The 13,693-nt window shown below is 40.3% G+C and overlaps 1 protein-coding gene across 34 annotated transcripts in view; it reads left to right on the top strand.

The window, feature by feature from the left end:
• The window catches only part of ptprda (protein tyrosine phosphatase receptor type Da), a 617,722-nt gene that overhangs the window by 499,356 nt on the left and 104,673 nt on the right, over positions 1 to 13,693 (top strand). For 15 of the 34 annotated variants that reach the window (XM_072669660.1, XM_072669664.1, XM_072669679.1 and 12 more), the window contains 3 exons: positions 8,626 to 8,814; positions 10,170 to 10,178; positions 11,113 to 11,130. In XM_072669660.1, the coding sequence (XP_072525761.1) occupies positions 8,626 to 8,814; positions 10,170 to 10,178; positions 11,113 to 11,130 (216 nt within the window). The remainder of the gene's footprint in view (positions 1 to 8,625; positions 8,815 to 10,169; positions 10,179 to 11,112; positions 11,131 to 13,693) is intronic. The other 19 variants (XM_072669680.1, XM_072669689.1, XM_072669678.1 and 16 more) reach the window with 2 other exon arrangements.

The raw sequence follows: 13,693 nt of genomic DNA, 5'->3' as shown, positions 1-13,693 counted from the left end.
GGAAAAAACCCAACCCTCCCGCCTATTAGCGGAAATGCTAACGTAGCGCGCGGCAAAACCACCTGCCGCGCCGCACGCATGCTGGATTAGTTCATTTACACATTTTAATGTTTTAGTCGATAACCTGCTCTTTTTTCCACACACCGGCGTGCCGTAGAAACATGTCGAGAGCACAAATTAAATAACAATTAATTGGCAGGATTTACTTAGCATTATGTCTTGAGGAAGCGTCGCTGCTGAAGGCTTGCTGCTCTCGCTGTTAATCAGCAGAGGTGCTGCAGTGAGCCACAGTTTAATTTGCATGGTGATTTATAAATGTAATGGTGATTAATCTTCGCATGTGTGTGTGTGTGTGTGTGTGTGTGTGTGTGTGTGGTGTGCACACTCGAACCGTATCACAGGCTGCTCGTCTGAGAGCTTTCCACAAGCAACTCCAGTGATTTTTCTCTCAGTGAGGGGACGCTGTGTTTCAGCCTCAAGAAAATGCAAAGATGTGCAAATGCACACACACAGCTTGTCTAGTCCCTGTAGAGAAGTACTGCCAATAGTATAGGACACTTTGGAGCAGATAGACATGGACCTATTGTCCTAGAGAAGTATAAAGACCCCAGCATTGAGCTGTAGAGCAGTGGAACTGTGTTCTCTGGAATGATGGTTTTGGGACTGTTGGTGATCATCCAACATCCTAACCTCACTAGTGCAATCAGATCCTTACAGCAACGCTCCAAAAACAGCAAGATAATATCTTTTATGACCTTGATTTCAGAGAAAACAGTGAATGAGTAGAATGAATGAATGTCCCAATACTTTTTTTTCTCTTCAGTGTATATGCAAAATCATTGCTATTCCTTTAACAATGGAATAACACAGTGGCTCCAGCTGTTCGACCGCAACATCACCCGAGGCCTTGTAGAGCATCTCTAGATTGCAGTGCAGAAACCTGTTTTGATTGACACTTCCAACAGCTGGCGATAGCAGCATCCCATGTGCAATTAACGTCTCCTGCCGCGCCTTCAGCGCAGCCAGCAACCCTTAAGTCTCCAGATTCCAAATGCAGAAGTTGGGGCTGAAAAAAAAAAAAAAAAACACACAGAGACTAAAAAAAAAACACATCAGTAGCATACCAGCGCCATCATAGCCTAAAGAGTTGTACTTTATGCACAAATTAATTTATTTACACTAACAACTTGTGTTTTCCGCAGTCGTGTGCAGGTCATGCTAATCTCGGAAGCTCAAGCTCAGGTGTTTCAATTAGCATAATGAATTCATGCTCTGTTTTTAATGTCTCCACTAAGGAGGGCGTGATGGCAGCCATCATTAAAATGAACTAAAAAAAAACAACCAACTGAAAGAGGCACTGTTTAATTAGCTACAGCTGATAATCAAACGGGCAAATATATAGGACACACACACACACACATATATATCATATTAGAATATTATGACTATCTACCCAATAGTGGGAATAACCACCGTTGGCTTGGAGGACACTAGTGAGACGTGCTGGCATGGACAGTATTAGGTAATGCAAGGTGTTCATTTTGACTTGCCGGAGTTGTAGTTCCCCTCCGGCATCAATGGCCCATGGGGTATTGACTCCAGTAGGAGGTAAAGGGTTTTAATGGGGATTTCCCATTTTCACCTTTTGACATAATCTGAATCTGCCTGCATGCATTATGCCCAAACTCCATGATGAATGGACCAGTAGAAATGCTCCAAAATGACTTGGAATAAAATCTTTGTACATTGACTTGCATTAGAAGTTAAGAAGGGTTTTGACATACATGGTTTATATATAGGTAAACAGCTCTAAGGTGTGATTGCCACCATGGTTATTTTCATAGTGTTTGTAGATTAAGTCGAGTTTGGAGGCCGCTGCACTGAATGGGAGGTCAAGAATCGATTTCTCTCAGGAAAACGGCGTGACGGGTTCTCAAGAGCTCATTTTTAATTTCAACAATGTTTTGAGACTGCGGTCATTGATTTACGAGCTGTTCGGCCGGCCACGTGTAGTTATTATTGGCAGCATGGATTCAGCGGTGCTCCGGGGACGGACTGCAGGCCGGCACGCTGTAATCAGGTGGAGTTTGACTTGTTTCAGAAAAAAAGTCCTCATTCTGACTTTGACCTTGAAGTTGCTCTGGGGGATTTTTACAGAAACACACAGAGACTCACACAGAACGTAGAAAAACAGTACATTTCTCTGGAGAAATCATTCCCTTCTCCACCAATTACTGTACAGTGAGTTGAAATTACACTGACCATATGGTCCTTTTTTATGAACCACTACAACAAGAGTGACAGTGTTATTATTGACCACCAGTCTTGTGTTGAGTCTGGATAAACCTGGGGGGGGGGGGGGGGGGTTACAGAGGATTCCTTACTTAGCCAGATTACATAGAAGGGAAATCCATACATTTCCTTTCTAAACATTTCTGCATTGTTAAAGAGTTAAGATTTAACTGTGAAACGTTAATTCCTGTGAAGCGTTCTCGAGAAACTGTCTTCACAATGGTAGTGATGGTGGATACAACCAGACGGCTGAGGTCTGAGGCCTCTAAAACGTGCCTAAATGAAATGCATATGAAAACACTGACTGATAAGGGTTGGGTACCGCAGTTGATACAGTGGTTGGTGTGTCGCAACAGATAACATCACTACCGGCCAGTGAGGTACCACAACACTAGGGTTCGATTCACGGCCTGGGTGACTATGGTGCGTTACACCAATAAGAGTCCTTGGGCAAGACTCCGAACTCCACATTGGCCCACCTCTGTAATACGAGTAACCTTTTAAGTCGCATGACTAACATAAATGTTAATGTACCATTGACATTAGAACTGGTATTGGAGTACTGGTACCAGTAACCAACATTTTTGTTTTTTTGGGCCTACGCAATGTTAGACTAATGTAATGGCCGATTGGTATATAATTGACACTGCTTATACATCCATTCTTATGTAAATGTATGTGTTTTGTGATTGTACAAAGAAAACCCTTGCCTTAAACACACACACACACACAATCAAACAAGCCTTTAACATCTTTCAATTGTTACCATTCCCTGAGAGGCTATAAAGTAGCCAAACCGCTAACATGTCCCATCTGACCACAACACCATTTTACTTTGCCATTAGTTCACATAGAGCACCTTGTTGAGGTCAGCTAGAGGTTTACGGTTTCCTCCAAAACCATTATGTGGATCTTTTTGGCCATTTGCCCTGTTCCGTTGCCCTTTTTACACACCGGCAAGCCATCTTTTGCAGGCAGAATGATTGATTTGAAACCCAAGATGTGAAACGAGCACTAGCATCTCCCAACTAGCATAGCACACAAACTCTACAAGCTGGTACGCTTCCCTGTAGTCTGAAGTCCGCGATTCAGAAGATTCAGGGTGGAACATTTAAAGGCTGTAACATCATGAGAGTGATCTGACAAAGCCATGTGGTGTATTTCAGATTACAGCCAGCAAATAAAGCTAGCCATGATATTTGCAAAGAGCTTAGATCTGTACATCGGTGCTGAATTTAGCATTAGAATTTGATAAAACTAACCATTATTGCAAAGCTATGGGTAATTATAGGATATGCTATACGTCTTGGATACCAGATATCACAGGACACTTTTAAAGGTCTTGAGAGTCCAAATGCCTCAATCATTCTGAGCCATATAGGTAGCACAAAGGTGACATACACAATATTAGCCATAATTTAATGTTATGGCTGGTTGTCATATACATTTTCATTTATACAAAATACATATACTATTTATGTCAATCTCCTCTGTGTCTTGGCACAAAATATATAGATTAAGAAACATACTACATGGACAAAAATATTAGGACACCTGCTCATTCACTGTCATTAAGGGTATTAAAAAATACTTTATCCTGCTTTTGTTGGAGTAACTGTCTCTACTGTCAAAGTAAGGCTTTCGACTAGATTTTGGAGGACCATTGCTGTGAGGATTTGCTTGCATCCAGTGACAAGAGTATTAGTGAGCTCAGGATGTTGGATGATCCCTACCCAACCTCATCCCCTACTTATACCAAAAGTGTGGGATGGAGCACCATCCATCATTCCAAGGAAAACACAGTTCCACTGCTCCACAGCTCAATGCTAGGGTCTTTATACCTCTCTAGCCCACACCTGGGATCAACAGGTTCATGTTTATCTGCTTCACAGAGTCTTATTCTATTGGCAGGGGCTATACAAGCTGTGTGCATGCATTTCCACATTTTTATCATTAAGGTATGCAACTTAAAATACCTAAAAGCTTTAATTAGAAGGGGTGTCCACAAACATTTAGACATATAGTGTACATCAAAAACAGGTTCCAGTGTTCTTACTGGAGCTCTGCTATGCTTTTGAAAGTGATCACTGCGAAGACGAAGTCTTTTGTATGTGACTTGATGTGTCTTAATCTTAGTAGAAATTACATCAGGTCCTGAAAGAGTCCTGATAACAGTACCAGAAACAACACAGCTGAGCGATCAGTCTTCCCAAGCTTCCATAAGCCTCTGCAAATCCTCAATTAAGAGCCTGGCGTGCATAAGCATCAAACTGAAACCACTGAAGCACCTCTAGTAAATGACAAACGCCACAAACAATGGGGTAAACACTGATTTCTCTTTATAGTGGTAATCTGTCATGACTGTAATTGACTCTGGATAAATATCTCGGAAGGAATAAACAAGGATCATAGCCAAAATGCACACTGGAGACATAAAAAATATCAATATTTATTTCTAAGCAGATTATTACATGCACATTATGTCAACAGCCATCAATCCAAGCCATTATGTCTTGGAGGTGAGCTGGTTAACCCTTCAAAGACCACCTTTTCATATACAATATACATTAAAACAATATATTGTAAAACTCTTAAGACCCCAAACTCTTAAAAATAAAGGTGCTACAAAGAGTTCCTTGAGTGAATCCATAGAAAAAAATAATTGGTTCCATAAAAAAGCATTTTTGTAAGTCATACATTTGTGAAGAACCTTTAAAGGCCAAATATTGAGTTGGCCCTGAACATTCGAGACTCCACAAGACCTCTGAAGGCGTCCTGTGGTATCTGGCACAAAGACATTAGCTGCAAATCCTTTAAGTCCTGTAATTTGTGAGGTGGGTCCTCCATGGATCACATCAATGAGCTTTTAGTGTCCCTGGCTCACCGGTTGTCCTTTCTTGGAGAACTTTCGGTATGTACTGACCACTTCATACCGAGAACACCCCACAAGACCTGCATGATGTTTTGGAGATGCTCTGACCCAGTCGTCTAGCCAGCACAGATCGGTTCTTATCAAAGTGGCTCAGAATCTTATGCTTGCCCATGTTTCCTGCTTTTAACACCTTCATCACCTTCAAGAACCGGCTGTTCACTTGTGGTCTAATACAGTAATTCCAAACCTTCTGGACAGATGTGCACACTGTAGATGAAGATAATCACTTTTTCACCTCATCTGTCGGGGGTACTAATGTTATGGCTGTTTTACAAACATGCTTTTTCATGGAACCAAACGTGGTTCCCAAAGAAGTTCTTGTAGGACATAAAGACAAAAAGATTGGGCCCCACTCTAGACATCTGACATCTAATCAGGAGTGTGCTCTTGGTTACCTGCCTCAGGTGTGTTTACAGCTTCAAAACAGAGCAGAAATTGCAGATCAGCTGCGTGTGTTTGAGGACCGGGTTGAAAATAAGCTTGTCTTATATGAGGCTTTTAAGCTGCACTCAGAATAATGTCAGCCCATTTTGCAGAGCTCCCTTGGACACAGTCTTTGCAAAAGTCTTGCCTTAACTTGCTGGAAAGTTCACAGTAAGGCCGTAAAAATAAGCCGAAACGGACAGTTTCCGCAAAGCGCTGAAAGACAACTCCGCTAATGGAGCTTTTACAGTTTACCTTCAGAGCTTCAGAGCTTTCTTATTTTATTTTGAAGTCAAAAAATCATTTAAAAGTGGAGGTCTCTCTCTCTCACCTCTCTGTCTCATTTTTTCTCTCTCGCTCTCTGGAGAGCCAGCGGCGTTGTTGGAGTTCAGCCATGACAGTCGTAGTCGTGGCGACATGCCGGCTGTTTCCACTCGATGCGGCTTATGCAAAATTAATGACGGGAACGTTTCCAAAAGGAGAGAGAGAGAGGGATATATAGAGAGAGAAAGAGAGAGAGGGGGGGTGGGTGGGTTGTGGGTGGGAGGATGTTTAATTATTGGAATCAAAACATTCAGAGAGACGCTTCAGGTACGTAACCCTGCCTATCGCTATGCCAACCACGTTTTGTTTATATTTACAACGTCAAACCCACCCTAGCTACTGTAGTTTGAGGCAAAATGCGGCAGGTTGTGTGTTGGGTGTGGAGCATGTGTGTGCGTGTGTGTGTGTGTGTTTTGATCAGTTAAAAACAGATGGAAATAAAAACACATATAGTGTTTCTACACAATATGTCCAAATGTTTGTGGACACACCTTCTAATGAACACATTCAGCTGATTTAAGTTGCACCAATTGCTGACACAGATGTGTAAATACACACATACTCACACAGCTTGTCTAGAATGGAAAGAGGTACTGCCAATAGAATAGGACTCACCGGAGCAGATAAACATGAACCTATTGGTACCATAACTAATGCCAGGTGTGCGCTAGAGGGGTATAAAGCCCCCCAGCATTAAGCTGTGCTGCAATGGAACTGGGTTCTCTGGGATGATGGATGGTGCCTCATCCAATCACAAATTTTGGGATGAGTTGGGGAGTTGGGGGTGAGGTGGGGTGGTGATCATCCAACATCCTGACCGAACTAACGCTCCTGGCACTGAATGCAATCAGATCCTCACAGCAATGCTCCAACATCTAGTAGAAACCCTTCTTCCCTGTGTAGTAAAGACAGTTACTCCAACAAAAGCAGCATAAACTCAATACCCTTGATTTCAGAAGAAACAATAAACGAGTGGGTGTCCCAATACTTTTGTCCATATATATAAATTATGCAATATTGCGTATATCTGCAGTGTTAATGCTGAACTTTCTGGACACAGACCTAAAGGGCCGTCGACTGTTTATCTGTGTCTAGCTGTGTGTTTGTGCACGTGCCACTTTATCTGATTTGACATCGGCCAAAACACACGGTTTCTATTCAGTGCAAGCTGATACACACACACTCACCTGTTCCAACAAATACAAACACACGTGCAGCACAAATGAAAACACATGTCCAACGTACACACGCTGGAAAGCCCAAATACATGTGCAAAACACACACACACACACACACACACACACACACACACACACACACACACACTCTATGAAAGCTAATTTATTTATTTTATAGCCATTTGGGTCTAGCGGAAACACACTCTGCTTGGTAACGCTTTAGTAAAGGACAGCAGGGACATCTGCATATACATATAAGCATTATGTAGCTTTATTAATGTAAAGTTCTACTTTGTCATTATATGTGATGACATGCTCATGTTTCTTGTATAACAACTGACCTCGGCTGGACCTCCTGAGCCATTCGTCAGTGCTGGTCAAACATGGTTGTAATGGGATTTTTCCTCTACGTTCCTGCTGCCCTGGAAAATGTCAAAATGTGAAGTGACCTTTTATCCTGTTCAGAGAATAAGGCTTTTGTCACTTACCCTAGTTCAGTAGAATTGAGGAAAGTGGGAGAATGTTAACATAATAATGATGCACTGAAACATAATCTAGTTATTTCATAGTGAAATTTGATGTCATCTTAATTGAATCAAAGTTTTTTTGTGTTTTTAATATTTTAATCGTAAATCAATTGACTGAATCATTTTCTGAACACTCAAATTCAAATTGAATCATTTTGAGATTTAAAATCGATGCATTAAATCATTTGTTATAGAACCTGAACCGAATTAAGGCATTCTTATGGAATCATAACTCATTTTTTATGTAATTTTCTAATGAACTGTAATGAAATCAACATCACCTATAGGCACCTATAACAGACCGCCCAAGTTAAGTGACCCCAAAAGTAAGAATTTAGGATACGTTGTAGCAAATTTTGAATATGACTCTTTCAGAATCGATTCAGTGTTTTAAGTCTTGAAGAACCGAATTGCTGAAAGTTAAGAAGTTAAGAATTTGCATTGAATTATTTCAGAACAAAATTGACTTGTGGTTCAATTTTATATTTAATGATACATTGAATCTTTTCCTAAAATGTTTCATTAATCATATTTTGGTAAAGTTCGAGATTTCTTAATGCACTGAACTGCTTCGTGAAGAGTAACAATCGAATTGAATCATGGGGCAGTTTGACATTTTATGATGCGCTTAATCATTCCCTAATGAACTACAATGGAATCAACCAATTCTGGTGAAATGATTCACTGAACTGTTTCCAGAATCATAATCAAACTGACACATGGTGATTAACCATTCTACAGCAAACAATTCAGCACATCGTTAAATGTGATTAATCATTTCCTAAAGAAATGAAATCACCTTGAATCGTATTGTGATGCACTGAATCATTTTTAATTAAATCATTATGAGGCTGTTGATTCAGACCTCTAGTTCATAAGTATGTACGTATATTTGTGTGTGTGTGTGTGTGTGTGTGTTTAACATCTTTCCAATATCACTGTGTTCTAGAGGACCAGCTGCCCCCTGGTTTTCCCACCATAGACATGGGTCCCCAGCTGAAGGTAGTAGAGCGAACCCGTACAGCCACCATGCTGTGTGCAGCCAGCGGGAACCCGGACCCGGACATCTCCTGGTTCAAAGACTTCCTCCCTGTTAACACCACCAACAACAACGGACGAATCAAACAGCTCCGATCAGGTACAGTACCCGGCCTCTGCACACACTCTTCCGGCAAAAAAAAAACAAAAACGAGAAGAGCCTTCTCCTATTCTTTTCACTCCTCCCTCTGTTTTTTAGTTCTCCGTTTTCACCGTCCCTCCTCTTTCTCATGTGGCTTTTTTCAGTTTTATGTAGATAATGCCATTTTCGTCTTTTCAGCCCCCAGTTCTATATATGTGTGTGTGTGTGTGTGTGTGTGTGTGTGTGTGTGTTTGTACGTGCGTATGGGTGTGTAAGTGTGTGTTGCTGCGTGCTTTCTGTCTCCATCTGACCTCATGGCCCAGGTAGCCCTGTTTTTTCTTTGTTTTTGTGTTCAGCGCTTTCTGTTATTTCCCATGACTCACTGCTGTGACTGCATTGTTAGCAGTTTACTGTGTTTTTTATTTTTTTTATTTTTTTTTTACTGCTCCATCGCAGTAAAGTGACAAAATCATACTCCTTCTCTTTTCTTTTCCTCCTTTTTTGACTTTCTGTTACCTTTCTTCTTCTAAACTGACTAATGTTCAACATTGGGCTTCATTCAGAACCAAAGGAACCTCCCCCTCCTTCTCACCTCCACGTGGTTTATGTTGTTTTGCTAGCTCTAATTCGTCCAGTATGAAAAGTGTGATATATATATATTCTATAAAGCAACCCCGACACAGTAACTAAATCTGAACCCATGTTGTCCCTGTCCATGTGTTACATGTAAGCCCTTACGGAACATTTTCCGAGATTACCACAGCCACAGTAGTGTGTTTGCCGCGGCTAGCTAGCTAGCTAGCTTCCCCCTTGTGGATTTGTTGCTTCCTTTCCGTGTAAATATCAGCTTTCGCTTCTCTCTGCTTGTGAAGTATCCTGAATATCCCTTGCCCACCTTTTTTTTTTCTCGTTTTTTAACGTAAGACATTTGATATTTAACGCTAATGTTTATCGGAACTGCTTTTGTTTAGCTACATGATTAGCCGCAATGCTTTGCTTTGCTGGTTAGCGGATAGCTGTGGCATTTCTATTGAGATTTGCTTTCTTTCCGAGGTAAATTGAGCATCTGATTACCTGTCTTGTTTAGATTTTTTGGCTTCTCTAACTTCTGTCTTGTCTTCAGTCATTTGTTTAATCTGTTTCTTGTTGTCAGCAGCAGTGTGTGAACTTATAACCCTTATTTATTTATTTATTTTATTTTTTTCATGTACGCCTCTTATATTCTCCTGTGCAATAGAGTCTTAAGATATAACTCTGTACCAAAATATTGAAAAAAAGTAAGAAAGAAAACAAAAACCTGTTCCAAAACATAAGGAAATATAATCATATTTTCTATGCTGTCTTTCTTCTCTCCGTATTTTTTAAATCTACAGAGTCCTTTGGTAAGTGCTTAGCCCTGAAGCACACATCACCCCCACTAATGTTTCCATGTCTCTCAAACTACTGTTAAAATGCATGGCATGCATTTTACTAACAGTTAGCGTAGCCACCAGACACACCTAGCGTAGTTCACACAGATGATGCTAATATGCTAGGGTGCTAATATGCTAACATATCCTTTTTTTCACACACACACACAATAATATATATATATATATAAATGTATATATGAGAAAGTGAGTTGTTTTTTGGTTGCCAGGACACATCAGTATCACTCAGCCACTTTCAGAGGTTTTCACAGACACTGCCAGACGCTATCCCTTGTCTCACCGAGCACTGCTTCACTCCCTATTTCACCCACGATCTCCAAAAAGAGCAGTAGCAGCACCATAGTGGTTCCTCCCACCAACACACCTAAGCTCATGTGCAGTTAGAGGTCAAACATCTGAGCTCTCAGGTTCTTCTGTCCTTGCCCCACACTCCAGACTCCCAAAGCCTTCCCCAACCTGCTGTTAATGGTCACCAGTGCTAACATAAAGCCATGTCAAATTGTCAAATTTCAAAACGGCACCTTCCTTGTGGTGAACCACTGTGCAGACCACTGTTGCTCCTTCCAAACTGCTTCCAATGCTGAATCCTGTTTTCTTTGCCAATAGAGGAAGTCAAATACTCTCTATATCTGTCTCTCTCCCTCTTTCCCTTTCTCTCCAGCTGTCTCTCTGCTCTTTAATATCTCTTTATCTCTTTTCCTCCAGTAACCTTAATTTTTTTGAACGTACTCTGTTAAAGAAAAAAGAAAAGAAAAAGAAAAAATAATAATAATAATAATAAACAGAAAAAGCTAATTTGATTCTTCTTCCAAAGCCCCCAGCCTCTTTCCTCTCGTACTAATGCTTCTTCTTTCTAATCTTATTTGCATTCATATTATCCACCCAGGTGGTACGCCAATAAGAGGTAAGAGAGCTGAACTGAAGTTCACAGAATGAAAAACAAAAATTCATTCTTGCTGTCCTTCCATCCCGTCCGCCTCCATGTATATGTCCTGTCTCTTGATCCGAATCCCTTCATCCTTCCATCCTTCCTTCCTCCCTCCCTCCCTTCCTTCCTTCCTCCCTTCCTTCCTTCAGTGACCCCTCCAACGTCCTCCTCTCCTTCTCAATCCTGTTCTTTCCCCTCCATTACCCCATTACTTTTTGCCTATCTGCTTAATTTCATTTTTGATTTTTGAGTTCGACAAGTTCGCCTCAATTTTTTCGTTGTTTTTTAATGCGATATGCTTGCTAACGACGCAAAGAAGCATATCCAGTGCCGTTCTTTTTTGTTTACTTTTTTTCTCCTTGTTTTTTTTTTTTGTTTCTTCTATTATTTTTTTTATTGTTGTTATTATTATTATTCTTTTTTTTTTACCTGCTTTTCTTTCCTTTTCGTTCTTCTTTTTTGGCCATAGCGACTCATGTGTCCCTCTTTTTGTCCAACTAAAACAACCAAACATTTTTCCCCCCCTTAGCTGTTCTTGTGCTCTTCGATGATGGAGTCTCGCAGGCACGCCGAAGACGTCACGCCTCTACTCTGCCACATTTTTTTCCCCCCAAAACAAACAAACAAACAAACAAAAAAATTAAACATCTTTCTATCTTTTTTTAATTCTCAGTCCTTTTCTCTATTTGCTTTCCTCTACCTATACCCTTCTCTAAACCCAACAAAAAAGCCCAAACAACCACTTTTTTGATAAAGTTTCTACGGTGCTTTTTTTCCTCCCTTCTACCACCTATTTTTTCTCCTTCTTGCTTTTCTTGGGTTGAAGGCTGTTTTCCTTTTTGACGTTTTGATTTTTTTGTTCCATCCTTCAGGGTTTGGGGGAAAAGCTAACGAAGGGGTCTGGCAGAGGGAACTGAGGTGCCATTTTGTCATTTTTGTTGAGCAACTCAGGAGGCGGAGGCGTGGTGTGATGCATAAATACGAAAAGCAAACAAAAACGTATGACATTTTTCCCTGGGTCATGTGACACCACACTGCTGATCCCATTGGTGGATTTTTATGGGTGTCATTTGTAGCTTTAAACAAGCTATGGCAGTGGTTGGTTGCTTTCTTGTCGGCGCGAGCCGTTTTGAATTTTGACCTCTAATACAACTGCATTTTATTTTTCAGCTAAGGGTTGTCAAAAAAAAAAAAAATCAAGGTTGTAAGTTGTGCTCACGTACTTTTCTTGTTCTTTGGAAAGACTTGCATGTCAAACACGTTTTCTGACAGAGGGTGATGTAAATGGTCTAGATGCTAACGTAATTTTTCGAGCCCAAGCAGCAGAATTTTTTTTTTGTTTTTATTTTTCAATGTTTTTTTGGTTTTGAAATTTTTTGCAAATGCTGCATTTTTCTACCATTTGAAGTCACAATCCATTTTATTGACTACTATTTGGGTTTTGCAAAATTGACTATGCCAAATTCCCTAACCCGAAATTTCTTTTTTCGATTGTCCTCCCTGGTTATGCTGCTTTCGTATACTGTAAACCTTTTTTTTACGTTTGATCCATGCTGCCCTGAAGCAGTGTCATTCATCCCCATACTGAACAGTCCCGTCAGGTGTTGTATATTGCAGGGCTCTATTTATGTCCCTTCAACTTTTAAACTGTTTCTGACAAAGTACTGCTAACGCTACCACGTATTTGAGTGTCATGTTAAAGCAGACTTAAAGTGCCTTTAGAAACCCTGCAACATGTAGACTGTATGTCCCCCCCTTTTCCATCTATGTGACTTGTACAGTGTCTCGTAAGAAGATTAATTAACAGTGCATTCATTTTAATGTGCCCGCAAATCTCTACTGCAGTGTTAGCGTTCTGTCCGTGTGGTGATGAGCACCACAAATACCACATATTTGACCAGAAATAAAAAAAATTCTAGCTTGTGTCCCTCACCAAACAAATATCAACTAAGTCTAAGCAGTTTATGGGACCACCAGTTCTAAGGACCATATTTGAAGCTAAAATTATGATTATCATTATCAATATTAATGTTGATATATTCATATACACCATACGTACAGAATATAAACAAAAAATAAAACACTGCATTAGAAATTACAGGGTAAATGCTCATTTTTACAGCAAACATCTGAGAAGGTTTGTGGGTTTTTCTTTTTTTTTTTTGTTTTAATTTTTATATTTTGTTTTTCAATTACAGTTCAGCCTGAATCCAGCTGAATTATTGTTGAGGGGTTTCGTAGAAAAATAGCAGTTAGCCATTCACGACTCTAGCTTCCTCTTAGCAGTGATTCGCTTTTGTTTGTTTGCTTATTGTTTTCTTTGATTTGTGTTTTTTCCTGCATAAACCATCTATAAAAAGCAGCTGTTATATTGTTTTAAAGCCTTATGGAGGCCAAACAGGACAAAAATAAATAACTAAATGGCGTGAGCAAGACAAAATATCGCCCCCTGTGGCAGAAACGGGAACTGCCCAAACGTTGAGAAAAGAAAGTGTTTGATTAGTGTGCTTTGTGCTGCAGTGTGTGATTTTTCGCCTTA

The sequence above is a fragment of the Salminus brasiliensis genome, chromosome 24 (assembly GCF_030463535.1).
Source record: "Salminus brasiliensis chromosome 24, fSalBra1.hap2, whole genome shotgun sequence".
Classification (NCBI taxonomy): Eukaryota; Metazoa; Chordata; class Actinopteri; order Characiformes; family Bryconidae; genus Salminus; species Salminus brasiliensis.
This window is presented reverse-complemented; position numbering and strand designations above follow the sequence as displayed.